This window comes from Cornus florida, unplaced genomic scaffold, assembly GCF_030987335.1.
Source record: "Cornus florida cultivar Cherokee Brave unplaced genomic scaffold, ASM3098733v1 CherokeeBrave_3.0.0_Hap2_Chr08, whole genome shotgun sequence".
Classification (NCBI taxonomy): Eukaryota; Viridiplantae; Streptophyta; class Magnoliopsida; order Cornales; family Cornaceae; genus Cornus; species Cornus florida.
In genome coordinates this window covers 4,975,441-4,990,996 of record NW_026775578.1, presented here as the reverse complement: position 1 = coordinate 4,990,996, position 15,556 = coordinate 4,975,441, and the positions used below count along the sequence as shown (strand labels likewise).

Genomic DNA, 15,556 nt, shown 5'->3' with positions numbered 1-15,556 from the left:
ATATAAACTCTTTTTAAAAAATATTTATTTTCTTTAAATTTATCGTTGTCGAATTAGATTTCCTTCATAAAAAAACTCACAATAAATAGATAAAAATAAGTTATATGTGATAGAGTTTTAAAGAAAATAAAATAGATAATTTGTGGTAGAGTTTTATAGAAATTATTATATTTTCTGAAAATCTATTTATAATAAATAAATAAATAGATAATTTGTGTTACAGTTTAATAGAAATTCTTTAAAAAACACTTTTTATATCAATTAATAAATATTTTTTTATATTAATAATTCTTATCTAATTAGATTTTCTTTTATTAAAAAAACTCATAATAAATAGATAAATAGGTAATTTGTGTTAGAGTTTTACAGAAACTCTTTTCAAACCTCTTTTTATATTAATTATTAAATATTTTTTTATCTAATAATGCTTGTCTAATTAGATTTTCTTTTATTAAAAAAACTCATAATAAATAGTTAAATAGGTAATTTGTGATATAGTTTTATAGAAACTCTTTTAAAAACTCTTTTTAAATCAATTAATAAATAATTATTTATATTAATAATATTTGTCTAATTAGATCTCCTTTTATTAAAAAACACTTAATAAATATATAAATAGAAAATTTGAGTTAAAATTTTATAGAAACTCTTTAAATATTATATCTTTGTCTACTGTGATAGAGTTTTATTGTAAATAAAATTTGTGATTTGTGATAGAGTTTTATAAAAATTATTTTATTTTCTTTAGATATATCCTTGTTTAATTAGATTTAATTTTATTAAGAAACTCATAATAAACGTCAATTTGTGGTAGAGTTTTAGAAAAATTATTTCATTTTATATATCAATTAATAAATATTTTTTATATTAATAATTCTAGTCTAATTAGATTTTCTTTTTTTAAAAAATTCATAATAATAAATAGATAAATAGATTAACTTAAATTTTATTAGATAGATTTTAGAGTTTGATTGACATTTTTTTTTATTTTTTTTATTTATAAAAACTCTTTGCACATGTAATAACACTATAGATAAAAACTTTTTTATTTTAATTAATAATTATTTTTTTATATAAATAAATAAATACTTAAACACCTTGGCACAACTTCTGTATTTTACTCAGAAAATTAGGTTTTCTTTTATTAAAAAATTCATAATAATAAATAGGTTAATTTGAATTTTATTAGGAAGATTTTAGAATTTTATAGAAGTTTTTTTTCTATAAAAACTCTTTTCATATCAATTAATAAATATTTTTTATATAAATAAATAAATACTGAAACTCTTTTCACATTTAATAAATATTTTTTAAATAAATAAATAAAAACTGAAATTTTAGATTTACTTTTATTAAAAAAATCATAATAATAAATAGATAAATAGGTTAATTTGAATTTTATTAGGTAGATTTTAGAGTTTTATGGAGTTTGTTTTTTCTTTTATTTATTTATTTTTATAAAAACTTTTTTCATATCAATTAAAAAATATTTTTTATATAAAAAAATAAATACTAAAATACTGAAACTCTTTGCACATGTAATATTTTATTTTCTTTAAATATATCATTCTCTAATTAAATTTAATTTTATTAAGAAACTCATAACAAAAGTTAATTTGTGGTAGAGTTTTAGAAAAATTATTTTATTTTATATATCAATTAATAAGTATTTTTTATATTAATAATTCTTGTCTAATTCAATTTTCTTTTATTAAAAAATTCATAATAATAAATAGATAAATATGTTAATTTAAATTTTATTAGATAGATTTTGGAGTTTGATAAAGTTTTTTTTTTTTATTAAAAAAAAAAAAATACTTTTCATATCAATTAATAAATATATATTTTTATAAATAGATACTTAAATACTGAAACTCTTTACACATTTAATAGTAGTATAGATAAAATCTTTTTTATACTAAGTAATAAATTATTTTTTTATATAATTAAATAAATACTGAAACAGTTTAGTAGAACTTCTGTATTTTACTCTAAAAATTAGATTTTCTTTTATTAATAAATTGTAATTTGTAATACGTGTTGGAGTATGATAGAAAATATTTTAAAACTCTTTTTACATGAATTAATTAAAAAAATTATATTTTAATAATTCCTATCTAATTAGATTAGCTTTTATTAAAAAAAAAAAAAAAAAAAAAAAAAACTCATAATAAAAGGTAATTTGTGGAAGAATTTTAGAAAAATTATTTTATTTTTTATATCAATTAAAATTTTTTTTTTATATTAATAATTCTTGTCTACTTAGATTTTCTTTTATGAAAAAACTTATAATAAATAAATAGGTAATTTGTGTTAAAGTTTAATATAAACTCTTTTAAAAACTCTTTTTATATCAATTAATAAATATTTTTATTTTAAAAATTATTGTCTAATTACATTTAGTTTCATTAAAAAAACTAATAATAAATAAATAAATAGGTAATTTGTGTTAGAGTTTTTTAAAAACTCTTTTCAAATCTCTTTTCGTATCGGTTGATAAATAATTTTTTATATTAATAATACTTGTTTAATTAGATTTCTTTTTATTTAAAAAAACTCATAATAAATAGATAAATAGGTAATTTGTGTTAGAGTTTTATAGAAACTCTGTTGATAGAGTTTTATGGAAAATAAAATAGGTAATTTGTAATAGAGTTTTATAAAAATTATTTTATTTTCTTTAAATATATACTTGTCTAATTAGATTTAATTTTATTAAGAAACTCATAGTAGAGTTATATAAAAATTATTTTCTTTTATATATCAATTAATAAATATTTTTTAGATTAATAATTCTTGTCTAATTAGATTTATTTATTAAAAAATTGATAATAATAAATAGATAAATTGGTTAATTTAAATTTTATTATGTAGATTTTAGTATTTTATCATATTATTTAAGAAATATTTTTTTACATAAATAAATAAATACTGAAACTCTTTACACATCTAATAATAGTATACATAAAAACTCTTTTTATATCAATTAATAAATATTTTTTATATAAATAAATAAATATTAAAATACTCAAACTCTTTGATAGAGCTTCTGTATTTTACTCTGGAATTCAACTCTTTTTATATCAATTAATAAATATTTTTTATATAAATAAATAAATACTGAAACTCTTTGGCAAAACTTCATGCCTCTATTTATAGGTTTCTTGGATGAATAGGATAATGGCATGTGTCCTTTTCTGATAATGACATAATCATAACTAGGCCAGGCCGGTTATATTGTGATAATTATTCATTAAAAATAACTAAAAATAAGAGTTTTATATAGGATATGATTGATTTTATTTGGTAATTTTTAGATTTTTATAAAAATTATAATTATCCATAAATAATAAAAAAAACTAAAAATAAGAATTTTATAGAATGTTATTGGTTTTATTAGGTAAATTAGATTTTCTTTTATTAAAAAACTTGTAACAAATAAATAAATAGGTAATTTGTGTTAGAGTTTAATATAAACTCTTTTTATATCAATTAAAGAAATATTTTTTATTTTAATAATTCTTGTCTAATTAGATTTACTTTTAGTAAAAAAATTCAAAATAAATAAACAAATAGGTAATTTGTGTTTTAAAAACCTCCTTTTGTGTCAGTTAATAAATAATTTTTTATATTAATAATACTTGTCTAATTAGGTTTCATTTTATTAAAAAACTCATGATAAATTGATAAATTAGTAATTTGTGTTAGAATTTTATACAAACTCTTTAAACACATCTAATAATAATATAGATAAAAACTCTTTTTATATCAATTAATAAATATTTTTTTATATAAATAAATAAATACTAAAAACTCTTAACAGAGTGTATTTTACTCTGAAATTCAACTCAATTAATAAATATTTTTTATATAAATAAATACTGAAACTCGTTGGCAGAGCTTCTGTATTTTACTTTGGAATTCTGGATTTATAGAATTCTCAATTTCTGTACCCCTTCCTTCTTTCTCCATGCCTCTATTTATAGGCTTCTTGGATGAATAGGATGATGACATGCGTCCTTTTCTGATAAAGACATAATCATAATTGGGCCGGGCCGGTTATATTGTGATAATTATCTATAAAAAATAACTAAAAATAAGAGTTTTATATAGAATGTGATTGATTTTATTAAGTAATTTTTTAAGTTTTATAGAAACAATTTTTACAAAAACAATTTTTATATCAATTAATAAATATTTTTTTATATAAATAAATAAATACTAAAACACTTTGCATATTTAATAATAGTATAGATATGTATGTGTGTGTTTGGATGTAATCTTAAGTTTTCAGGAGTTTTTTTTTATATATAATTAAGATCTAATAGGTAGTATGAAGTGATTTTAAATGTTCAACACACACAAAAGTGGGATTTTTTTATTTCTTTATTTGGGTTCAATATATAACACCGTGGGAATTATGTGTTGGGCTATAAAATGGTGTCCTATTGGGTGTGTGTGTGTGTGTGTGTGTTTTTCCTTGCATTAACAATTGATCAGATCTTGTTTGTGATTCAACAATGTCTGATTCATCCCACAATTGCTATGAAACCAAAAAGTAGGACTCATGGTAGAAGTTATGAAACTGTTTCATTGCACATGTAACATTGATAAAAGCTAGTACATAACTAAATGAACAAAATTAATTGCAACAAGCATTGAAGTAATTTGCACACAGATTTATTAAATTAAGCAGCACCAACATTATAAGTTGTAGGCTAGGGTAGGGTTTGTGGTTTGATGGATCATAGCTTTTAGTGAGGAAGAGCAGAGGTAACATTTGTTCCTTTCATCTTGTAATATTGATAATATTCACCGCAGAGGAATTCTCTATATATAGCTGGACTCTCCACAGTTACAAGCTCCTTTATTGGTCCAAAAGCCTTAGATCCAGCCCTACCGCTTGGAGTGAAGAAACATGCAACTGATACTCTCGGTCCGATCGGTTGAGCCAAAACTCTGTGCTCCACACTTTTGAACTTGTCATTGCTAATAATCTGAACAAATAAATAAATTTTGTAAGGTATATATATTAATTACTGTATATATGAACAACTCAACAAGTACTGAATATATATATATATATTGAAAACTATATATATGTGTACCTGCATAAGATCTCCTATGTTTGCTATTAGAGCACCAGGAACAGGAGGGACATCAAACCATTGATTTTGATGAACAATTTGGAGACCACCTGTAGTGTCTTGGAGGAGTAGAGTTAAAAAGGTGGTGTCAGAATGCTTGACTGTGCCCAAGGTCAACTCTGGCTGAGGGCATATTGGGTAGTAAAGGCAAGCCAATGCTTCACTCTTCATGCATTCTAAGCGGGAGAGGTGGTCACTGCTTAGCCCTAATGCCTCTGATAGTAACTCACACATAGTCTCCCTCAGTTGTATCATGCATTTCACATAGTCTTGCACTTCTTTTCTGCAAAATATTGTAATTACATACAAAATTAATTAAATTAATTATAGGAGTATATATATAAAAGATATACATTAGACAGAGGAAGTTACGTGTCATGCATCAAGTTTGACCAGATGTACTGGGAAGATACTAGGTTGGTTGTTTGAGAATATTGGCTTCTTATGTCAAGCCTAACTGACAAGAAACATCATACAATCATCAATTGAAATTGCTAGCTGCCTTATTGGATTATGACATATTCTTGGTCCAGCATTGAACTGCTTGGCTATCTGTGGAAGTGATATTTATGCGTCACCTTTACCCTAATATTTTTCAAAACTAAGTTTAGTTGATTTTTTAACATCGTTATATTTGTTTTTAACACATTGACGTCTACGTATCTACGTATTTAATGTGTTGAAAAACAGAATATTAAAAATTTTAGACATCAGTGCAGCAGCAGCAGGGGATTACAGCTGAGGATGTGGTACAATCGAGTTGCAAGTTAAGAAAAAGAAGATTATATAAAAGTACCTGCAAACAAGAGGAATGGCTTAAGGGTCGAGTGTATCATCATGGAAGACACAAGTTAACAAATCCCTCCAACATGCAGCATCAAGTTCACGTTGAGCAACATTGCTGTTGAACCTCACTCTACGCCTACTATCCGCGGAATACAGCTCCAACTTGTCCTCTCTTGGCTGCTCATGGAACCTGCGAACGGCATCCAACATGGCATCCAGTGTGGTCATGGGGACGCCATGATTCACCAGGCGGAAGAAGCCCCATTCTGAGGCCGCCGTACGAATGCCATCCACTATCTCCCTTCTTCGATCACTGTTGCTGTCCATGCCTTGAAGGTCGATGGTGGGGAACACAAGTGCATCGTTGCTAGGGTTTTTAGCCGGTGGCAGGCTCTCCAAACTCTCCTTTGGGTGGACAAAGAATTTGGGGATCTTTGTCACGCCTGCATCCACAAGTCCTTTCACTCTGGCTTTGGTTTCGTCGAAATCCTTCACCTCTTTGGCCCAATCATAGTGTCCATTGAGGAGATAGCTTCCATAGCAGTGACAATGGATTGTGTTTACAGTGCAGATTATAAAGCTCAGCTATAGAGAAAGAAAGAGATATAGAAGCTATAGAAGCTGTGCGTGTGTATATATATTTCTACAATGAATGAAGGTGTGGTGTAATGGTCGTGAGTGAATGTAACAATGTCTTAGGAGTATCCCTTTTATATAGTGTTGAGAGGAGGAAAAACTTGAACCAAACTCTTGGTAGTGAAAAGTTTTAAGTGTCTTGGCGTTTTTACTCAACAAATCAGAATCAGATGGTAGGACACAAACTCTGAATTCAACACGGGGATGATAAATATTAAACAACATTGGGCTTGACTTTTCAACCATGCATGTTACGATTTATTGTTTAAAATTTAAAATGCTAAATTAATAAGTATATTCATATCTAATCTATCTTAATGACAATGCCAATTCATTGTTCATTCGGCAGGTGATCTTTAGGACACCGCACCATAAAAAAAGTAGTGGTCTATAAGACACCGCAGCATAAAAAAAGTATTTCTAGGTGTTCTAGAATAACACATATGTACATTGATGGGCTTGTACAGTGGTAGTCACAATCTAAAATATGCTTAACATTCCAAACTAGTAACTAGTCACAATCTGAATGAAATATGATCAATTAATTGTATTTTATTTTTATTTCTCTCTCTCTCTCTCTCTCTCTCTTAATCTTTTTTTTATATTCTTGTTTTTTGTTACTTATTTTTTCTTTGATACTTGCGGCTAATACTTTCCGGTTGCCACTAGGCTGTTTTTTATGTCAAAACCCATGTCACAATCCTAGATATATATTTTGAACTTGCCGGCGTACCACATAGCCAAAACCTATGAAGTATGGACACCGATACGAGATACAAGTACGATACGACACGGACACAGTAATACGATAAATTTTTAAAAAATAGAACACAGACACGGCAAGGATACAGTAATAAAATAATAATATATTTTTATTATATATAAAATTTTAATTTCTCTTAATTTTTAATTTACATTAATATACATGATCCATTTAAATTATGTTCAATCCAAATTCTATTAAAATTCAAACAATAAATATGTAGTATATCTTTATAATCAATACTAGAATATGTATCAATACTAGAATAGTTTTATTGTTGTAACCAAACACACTGAAAAAGGAGATAAGATTGTAATCTAATCTCCTCGGTTCCCACGTTTAACTGATATTCTCTCTCCTCTAGCCAGACGCATTACTCCTCTGAACTTCCATCTTCCATCTTTCTTCTCCTCTGCATATTCTCTAAAAATGGATAACAAATTTTCACTCAAACAATTAAAGAGATTTCTTCTTTCATTCTTTCTTCAATTGATCCACACCAATCAGAGCATGATCATTAGGTTCTTCATCATCTCTTTGTTGATTTCCCCTCTCTCTTCCAGTTTCTCTCTCATCCACTCGATTCTTTTATAGCTTTTGGTTTGTTGTCTTCGATCAGTCCACACAAAAAACACACACATATCTCTTCATCCTCTCTTTCTTTCGAACAACAATCTAAACTGCGGTGTTACCAGCCGTGTCCTTTAACATGTCCCGGCCATATCTTATAGCGTGTCCGACTTGAAAAAATGAATAAAAAAATATGACACCGGTAGAAGGGTGTCGGACACGTGTCCGAGGCTAGGATACGAGTGTCCGTGTCGAACACGTGTCCAACACTGGTACGTCACCCCTACCTCGCATATCCGTGCTTCATATGCCAAAACCCAAAGCCCATATCAAAGACGTGTTTAAAAATCAATCATTGCCAATAATCTTCTAGATTGCTATTAAAAATAGTAATAAATTCTTCCGTGAATATTTTTTCCCTAGAATGGTACGTACTTCACCACAAAATTTGGGCTGCATTGGTTTTTAAAATGTGAAAGCTTTCAACTGGGGCGCTTTTCACTAAATTAGCTTGATGTATAGAGATAGGAGATTAGTCCTTATTGTATAAATCTTTTAAGCAGAAGTATTTTAAGAATTGCATCTTTGTGGATTCTCCTTCTAGATCAAATGCCTCTGGGGTTTGGAAAAGTATCCTTTCCACCCGAGATGTAATTAAAAAAGGCTTGATATGGTGCATTGGCAATGGCTCCAGCGTTAATTGTTGGAATGACAATTGGTTGCCTGACATCTCTCACCATTCCATAACATCTCCTCAAGTGGGGTCTGAGATATCTTTTATTGCCGAGCTTATTGACCAATCTTCTCATAAATGCAATGATGCCTTGGTTCATCGTTTGTTCAATCCTCGTGATTTAAATCTCATTGCTCAAATTCCCCTTAGTGTCACTGGAGGAGTTGATCTCAAGGCTTGGGGTGCCTCCCTCGACGGCATTTTTTTCTGTTTTGAGTGTTTATAAGGTAGCTCTTTCTCTCATTCAATCACAGTCTTGTTCAGCCCCAATAGAGGGTTGTAGTTTTGATGCTAGTCGAGGGAATCTGTGATACCCCTCGATTCTAGAGCCACGGGTGATCAAGTCCGAGCACAGATCCGAGGGATACCAAATAATTAATATGTACATAAGCACAAAATACAAAATGAATTAAAAAATAAAATAATAAGCTGAAAAGAATTCTAATTATAAAAACCTCAAAAGTTATAATTTAATAAAATCCAAACTCTCTATTAATTAACAACTCGGGAATTCACCTAGTGGACCCCTAATAAAATCGCAAACTGGAAAGGAAATAACTGTAATAAAATCCAATGCTAAATAGAGAAAGTAGTCCTACGTAGTCGGAGGAGTGAGTCACTGTATCTTCTCTGCATGATAAAACTCTAACCCTAGAACTGACGAACACCTAAAAAATAAGAGAGTGGGTCAGGCCCACATGCAAGTCTTATCTTACTACGATCCACACAGAAACCAGATACGCAAATACATCCTAGATAGCTCAACAATAACTAAAATAGTCCATATATGTATAAATACACACTATAGGACGCTCATTGGTCCAATAGGTCTGTCTCAGCCTGAGTAGAGATACCATGCAAATCGCACATAACATGGTCATGTGTACCTAGACCTACTAGGGAACAACACCTATGTCCAGTTATCCATCCTAGGCGATATACGCACCCTAATTGTGATCTTGAGACTCAAACTCATACCACGGTACCATAATGATATATATATATATATATATATATATATATATATATATAATCCTTCCAAGGTATGTCATTCAAAAGGTTTATTGACCTGACATACAGTTATAAGTAGGACTTAACTTTTGTAGTTAATCCATCTTATTTCATAATAGGTAGGACATAGTGTTTTGAACTAATCCGTCCCCAGAATAGGTAGGTCTTAGTGTTTTGAACTAAGTCATCCCTAATATGCCACCGTTCCATACCGATGCATATACATATATATAAGTAGGACTTAACTTTTATAGTTAATCCAACTTATTTTAGAGTAGGTAGGACTTAGTGTTTTGAACTAATCTACCCCCCAGTATGCCACCGTCCCATACCGGTGCATACAATCCATAAATCCTATGGTGTATACAATCCATAAATCCGATAGATGATAATACAATTAATGAATGTAAACATCAATTGTTCCACACTAAGCATGATAGAAACAATATAAACTAACATGCTTATCTGATCTTTTTCTGCAAAACCCAATGATTGACAGTACTGATAATATAAGTAAACAGCAATCAATCCATAATAAGCACAGTAGAATTAAATAAATTAACATGCTTATTTAACATCCCATTTACATGATAAAACTATATCATACCTAGACAAGTTGCTAATATACAAATAACAACTTGAATCATCCACATCTAACCACAATATGCAAATTTAATTCAAAGTTCATACTGTTCAAGCCCTTAGTTCAATGTGATTAAATAGGCATTAAATTGCCCTCCGGAGTTTTATTAGAGATTTAGACATCACTTAAAACCCCCCAACAGCTCCCAACTGTATCTGAAATTTCAAAACCAACTTACAGTAGCAAAACAACCCGCTGAAAATAATAAAAATTAAAAATCAGCATTGGAGCCGGCTCCAATAAAGTGTGGAGTGACCGGTCCTTTACAAGGGTCGCGATACCAAGTCAAGCTTGAAGAGTTGTGAATTTAGGAGGTGGCCAAGTTTTACATTTATAGAAAGCCACTACTACCTTTCTCTATATAAAATATAGATAGGGCGAGTAGGGATCGTCCCAAGGGATTTGATGGTGTATCGAATTGTGAAACTATGATAATTAGGGTTAGTAGGTCGAGTGATCACACAATTGATTGGTTGGTTGAATAAGCTAAATTGAATTCAACTAAATAAAATAATATGAAGTAAACAAAAGAGAGAGAGGTCTTGGGGTGTAGAGATCACCACCAAGCAATACTTTTCTATACTACTAACAAGTAATCAATTGAAAGTAATGGATGTGTTGCAATATGATAAGGGTGTGTGTGCATTAGGTTGATTCAATTAGCAAGGATGACAAATCAAGCAAGTATTGTCTAAACATCATGTGAAGAGCACAATATATCTAAACAATAGAGCATATATTGTCTAGACAACATGGGGATAGCACAATAGATCAAAACAAATCATTAATCCTTCATTAAGCTCACAATCCACATACAACACAATATTAGAGGAATATGCCATTTGGACTCACAAGCATGAAAAATCAAATATCAAGAGTAGATTGTCCTCCCATCTAACATTACACTGCCACTACACTAAATCTACACTACTAGCATGAAAATAAAGCTATCTAGACTAGGGGAGAGGCACAAACCATCAAGAATAGGCATAAACCATCAAATGAACCAAAATAACATCCATTAAGCATATCATCTTGATAATCTCTAGATCTATAGCATCAATACACATAGACATGCATCAAAAACACTAAATCTAGGGATAAACACATGAATATCCTACTCTAGCATACATAGACATATGGATAGAATAGAATAGTCAATTGGAAGCATTAAACCATACAAACCATGAAATAATCAAGATTTATATATACATGAATATCAAGATGTATCATACAACACTAATCCCTCAATAATACACAAGATTAGAGTATAGAAAGCATGCTTGGGGCTAACTCTAGCCCCAAGAAGATGTCTAGCCACTCATGGTAGTGATGATCCAACCCTCAAGGGCTAACTCCATGGCTACTCCTTGTTGGTGAAGATCTCCTCTAATGGTGCTCTAGCTTCCCTCCTTCCTCCTCTCCAAGAAGAGCCTCTAAGATCAATTTTCAATGTGTGACAAGAGACTCCCTCAAAAAGTGTATCATATTCCTTATATAGGTAGGTCAAATACACCCCATGATGAGCTGTGGTCGTGCAAGGCATATTCTCCAATGATTGGATGAAGGACGGAATAAATGAGATGGACTTTAACTTTTTTCTCGCTGGAGGAAGTTCGATCGATCGAACCTTAACTTGGATCGATCGAAAATGGGTTCGATCGATCGAACTGCATCTTGGATCGATCGAAGTGGTCTGACTCCTCCGGATAATGACAAGGCTGGGATATTTTCAAGATATTTATGGGGAAAAAGACAAAAGTGGTTAGTAGGCGTACAGTTATGGATAAGATCAATCATTTGAATAGGACAAAATAGGGTTCGATCGATCGAAGGTGATGTTCGATCGATCGAACTTGGAATTTCAACAAAGGCCAAGGTTGGATCTATCGAGAAGTACTGTGATCGATCATAGATGTTCGATCGATCGAACTCTAAGTTGGATCGATCGAACTTTTCAGCTGCACAACTTGATTCCTTTTTGCTCCTTTCTTTCTCCACTTTGCTCCCTCCTTTGGTTTATCTCAGGATTGCTTTAATTAAGCTCTTATTTGGCTGAGTTAGCTAAATTTTGAGATTAGTGCCTGAAAATATAAATAACACGTAATAAGTCTAAAACGGCAAAGTAAGATAGATAAATGTACTAGAATGCTTAAGCTTAACGGATTTAAATGCGCACTTTTCAGTGCTCATCATGGAGCCGCCTCCATTGGAGGGTATAACCGCCTCCACTCTTCCCAGCCTCCATCTTTTTCGTCTCCAGCTGTTGTTTGACCCTCCGATTACCCTTATTGAGGTTTCTAACCCTCTGTTTTAGGTTCCAGGCAATCCCAACAAATTATAAGAAGTATTTATGCATCAATTACATGAATCAAACCACTCTTATATGCAAAGAAATCAAGGTTTAAATCGAGAACATAAACTAACACCAAAAATAAATTTTTTTTTTTTTTAATTCAATACAAGCATGCATATTGATTTGATTCAATTCAAACACGCATATTAAATCAATTTTAATATATAATTAATTCCTGGAGACTACCTAGGCATGCACAGAACACAGGTTTAAGAAAAAGAGTTAGAATAGGAACTTGCCTTTAAGTTTCCATTCAAAACCTTGACCCGTCGTCTCTAATAATTCCGGCGACCTTAATTGCTTCTACTAACCTCTGTTACTCCTAGTTTAACCCACAAGCATGCATCAAATATTGGTTTCGTCCTTGACCCTAACCAAAACCTGTGATACCCCCGGATTCCCGAATGCGGGTTGGCCAGGCCCACGCCTGAATACCCGAGGATATCAAAAATAAAATCGATAATAAACGAACACAGAATACAAAAGAATAAAGAAGAATAAATAAAATGCTGACAAGAAACTAAAATAATAATCTAATAATAAACCTCAGAATATATTTACATTAATTAATAAACTTTTCTGATACAACTGATCCTCCAAAATACAACTCGAGAATCCATACTGTGTGGACCCCTAGAAAATCTAAACTAAACAAATGACAGCAATAACTGTCTAAATCAGGAAACTGAATCATAAAGGAACTCCTATGTAGTATCGGAAGAATGAAGTAGACTGATCCCCGCTCAGCACGAACAACCTCTGCCCCTGACGAACACCTGAAAAATAATGGTGGGTCAGACCCACAAACAAGTTCTACTCTACTACAGTCCAAGCAGAGATCCGATACACGTATACATCCTAGTCAATCCAACAGTAACTAGTAGTCCGTATATATATATACACACACACACTTAATAAACCTCACTAGACTATAGGGTTGTCTCAACCTGAATAGTAGGCAACATGCAAAATGCACATATAGTGGGTATGAGTACCTAGACCTACCAGGGTACACAATTACACTATATCTAGTTACACATCCCTGGTGATATACGCACCCTAACCAATGATCCTGAGATTCAAGCTCATATCATAGCACCATACTTATATATATATAATCTAGTAATTATCATATCTAGTATAAATTAATCCTCCATAAGTCATTCAACTTGTTCAGCTGACCTGACTTGAATATAAGTAAGACTTAACATTTTAATTAATCCATTCCCTTATATAATAAATTAATCCTCCATAAGTCATTTAACTTATTCAGCTGACCTGACTTGAATATAAGTAGGACTTAACATTTTAGTTAATCCATTCCCTTATATAAAATAGGTAGGACTTAACTGATAAGTTAATCCGTCCCTAGAATGCCACCGTCTCATACCGGTGCATTAAACCACACAATCTAACAATTGATGTAACGATTAAGAAAATACATCAAACAATCCAGAAATAACTATGATAATATGATATCAAGTTATCACAAAATAGGAATGACTTATTATTTATTTAAGTTTCCTATATCATATGTCCCACACAAACCGAATCTTATACATGATGATATTTTATTATACCGTCAAATAAGCATTCTCCATATCCAATTCATCCTACACATTTAATCTTAATTGCTAAAACATTTTAAAAGATTAAATCCATTCGTTTGTTTAAAACATTCAAGTAGCAAGAATCATTATGATTGACTCTATTTAAATTTATTTAAACCCAAACCTAGTTCCTATTTAATGTTCAGGAATTCTAGGCATGTTTTTACGTTCCATCATTCCACAGATATAAAAAATACATAATGTAAATATATAAAAATTCACACCGGAAATCAAATCAAAATCATGCATTTATCAATTTATAACACAAGAACAGATATGAACGAATTTCATAAAACCTATGTTCTAATCCAATTAAACATGCATAATTATTTAATTTTATGTGTTTAATAAATCTTGAAATTTCTTAGGCATGCATAGAAACACGAATCAAAGGGAAAGAGATAGAAGAAAAACTTGCCTTAAACTTTCGGATCGAAAGTTAAACTTCTTCTTCCTTGATCTTCTCTCTACAGGGTTTTTTTTTCCTCCTTCCTTCATTTTCCTCCTTCCCTCTCTAACTCTCTCTCTCTAGAATATATCACGTGAATATTTCTAACCCCCTTTTACAACCTATAGTTATATATTTATAGGCTAAATAAAATAACCCTAACCATTTTCCCAATCCAAGTCAACTTAAAAAATATATATATATTAAAATATTAAAAAGGTAAGTAAAATATGTTACGTATATAATTTATGTATATGTTTATTAAATAAATAAATTATACACATTCCATTATTTATTAATGGATTATCTAATAATACTTAAGTTACCATAATATTATAAAGTAACTTAAAACATAACACGTATCAAATTTATGTATATTTTTATTATTTAAATATAAAACATATACATCAAATTAAACATTACTACCCAAGTTACCATAAAAGTAATTAATAAATTACTTTCCCTTTTATATATATTAAAAATGTAAGTAAAATATGTTACGTATATAATTTATATATATGTTTATTAAATAAATAAATTATACACATTCCATTATTTATTAATGGATTATCCAATAATACTTAAGTTACCATAATATTATAAAATAACTTAAAACATAACACGTATCAAATCTATGTATATTTTTATTATTTAAATAAAAAACATATAATACATCATATTAAATATTACTACCCAAGTTACCATAAAAGTAATTAATAAATTACTTTCCTTTTTATATATGTATATAATATATATCTATATATATACATACACAACTATACATGGGTAATAATCCATACACATCCAACCTCCTATCCAAGTAGTCCATGGGACCCAATTGGTTGGCCCATTA

The 15,556-nt window shown here is 29.7% G+C and overlaps 2 protein-coding genes across 2 annotated transcripts; both read right to left on the bottom strand.

Annotated features, from left to right (window-relative positions):
* Positions 1–4,625: 4,625 nt before the first annotated feature.
* Positions 4,626–6,679, bottom strand: LOC132269029 (1-aminocyclopropane-1-carboxylate oxidase homolog 7-like). The gene is made up of 3 exons (XM_059770019.1): positions 5,944–6,679; positions 5,109–5,430; positions 4,626–4,997 (listed from the first exon to the last, which is right to left on the bottom strand). Exons 2-3 carry the CDS (start codon positions 5,400–5,402, stop codon positions 4,755–4,757), a joined length of 537 nt encoding a protein of 178 aa, XP_059626002.1. The 5' UTR covers positions 5,403–5,430; positions 5,944–6,679; the 3' UTR covers positions 4,626–4,754.
* LOC132269614 (1-aminocyclopropane-1-carboxylate oxidase homolog) lies at positions 5,964–8,735 on the bottom strand. The gene is made up of 2 exons (XM_059770870.1): positions 8,640–8,735; positions 5,964–6,518 (listed from the first exon to the last, which is right to left on the bottom strand). The coding sequence occupies exons 1-2, from the start codon at positions 8,733–8,735 to the stop codon at positions 5,964–5,966; spliced, it is 651 nt and encodes a 216-aa protein (XP_059626853.1).
* Positions 8,736–15,556: the final 6,821 nt, after the last annotated feature.

What these genes read in the sequence shown, in the direction of transcription:
- LOC132269029 (XM_059770019.1), bottom strand. Translation starts at nt 5,402, where the DNA reads ATGATACAACTGAGGGAGACTATGTGTGAGTTACTATCAGAGGCATTA. An exon ending in ACATAGGAGATCTTATGCAG is followed by an intron (nt 4,998 to 5,108) that starts GTACACATATAT and finishes TTATTTGTTCAG; the next exon opens with ATTATTAGCAATGACAAGTT.
- LOC132269614 (XM_059770870.1), bottom strand. Translation starts at nt 8,735, where the DNA reads ATGAACCAAGGCATCATTGCATTTATGAGAAGATTGGTCAATAAGCTC. An exon ending in TGAGGAGATGTTATGGAATG is followed by an intron (nt 6,519 to 8,639) that starts GTGAGAGATGTC and finishes CTTTCTCTATAG; the next exon opens with CTGAGCTTTATAATCTGCAC.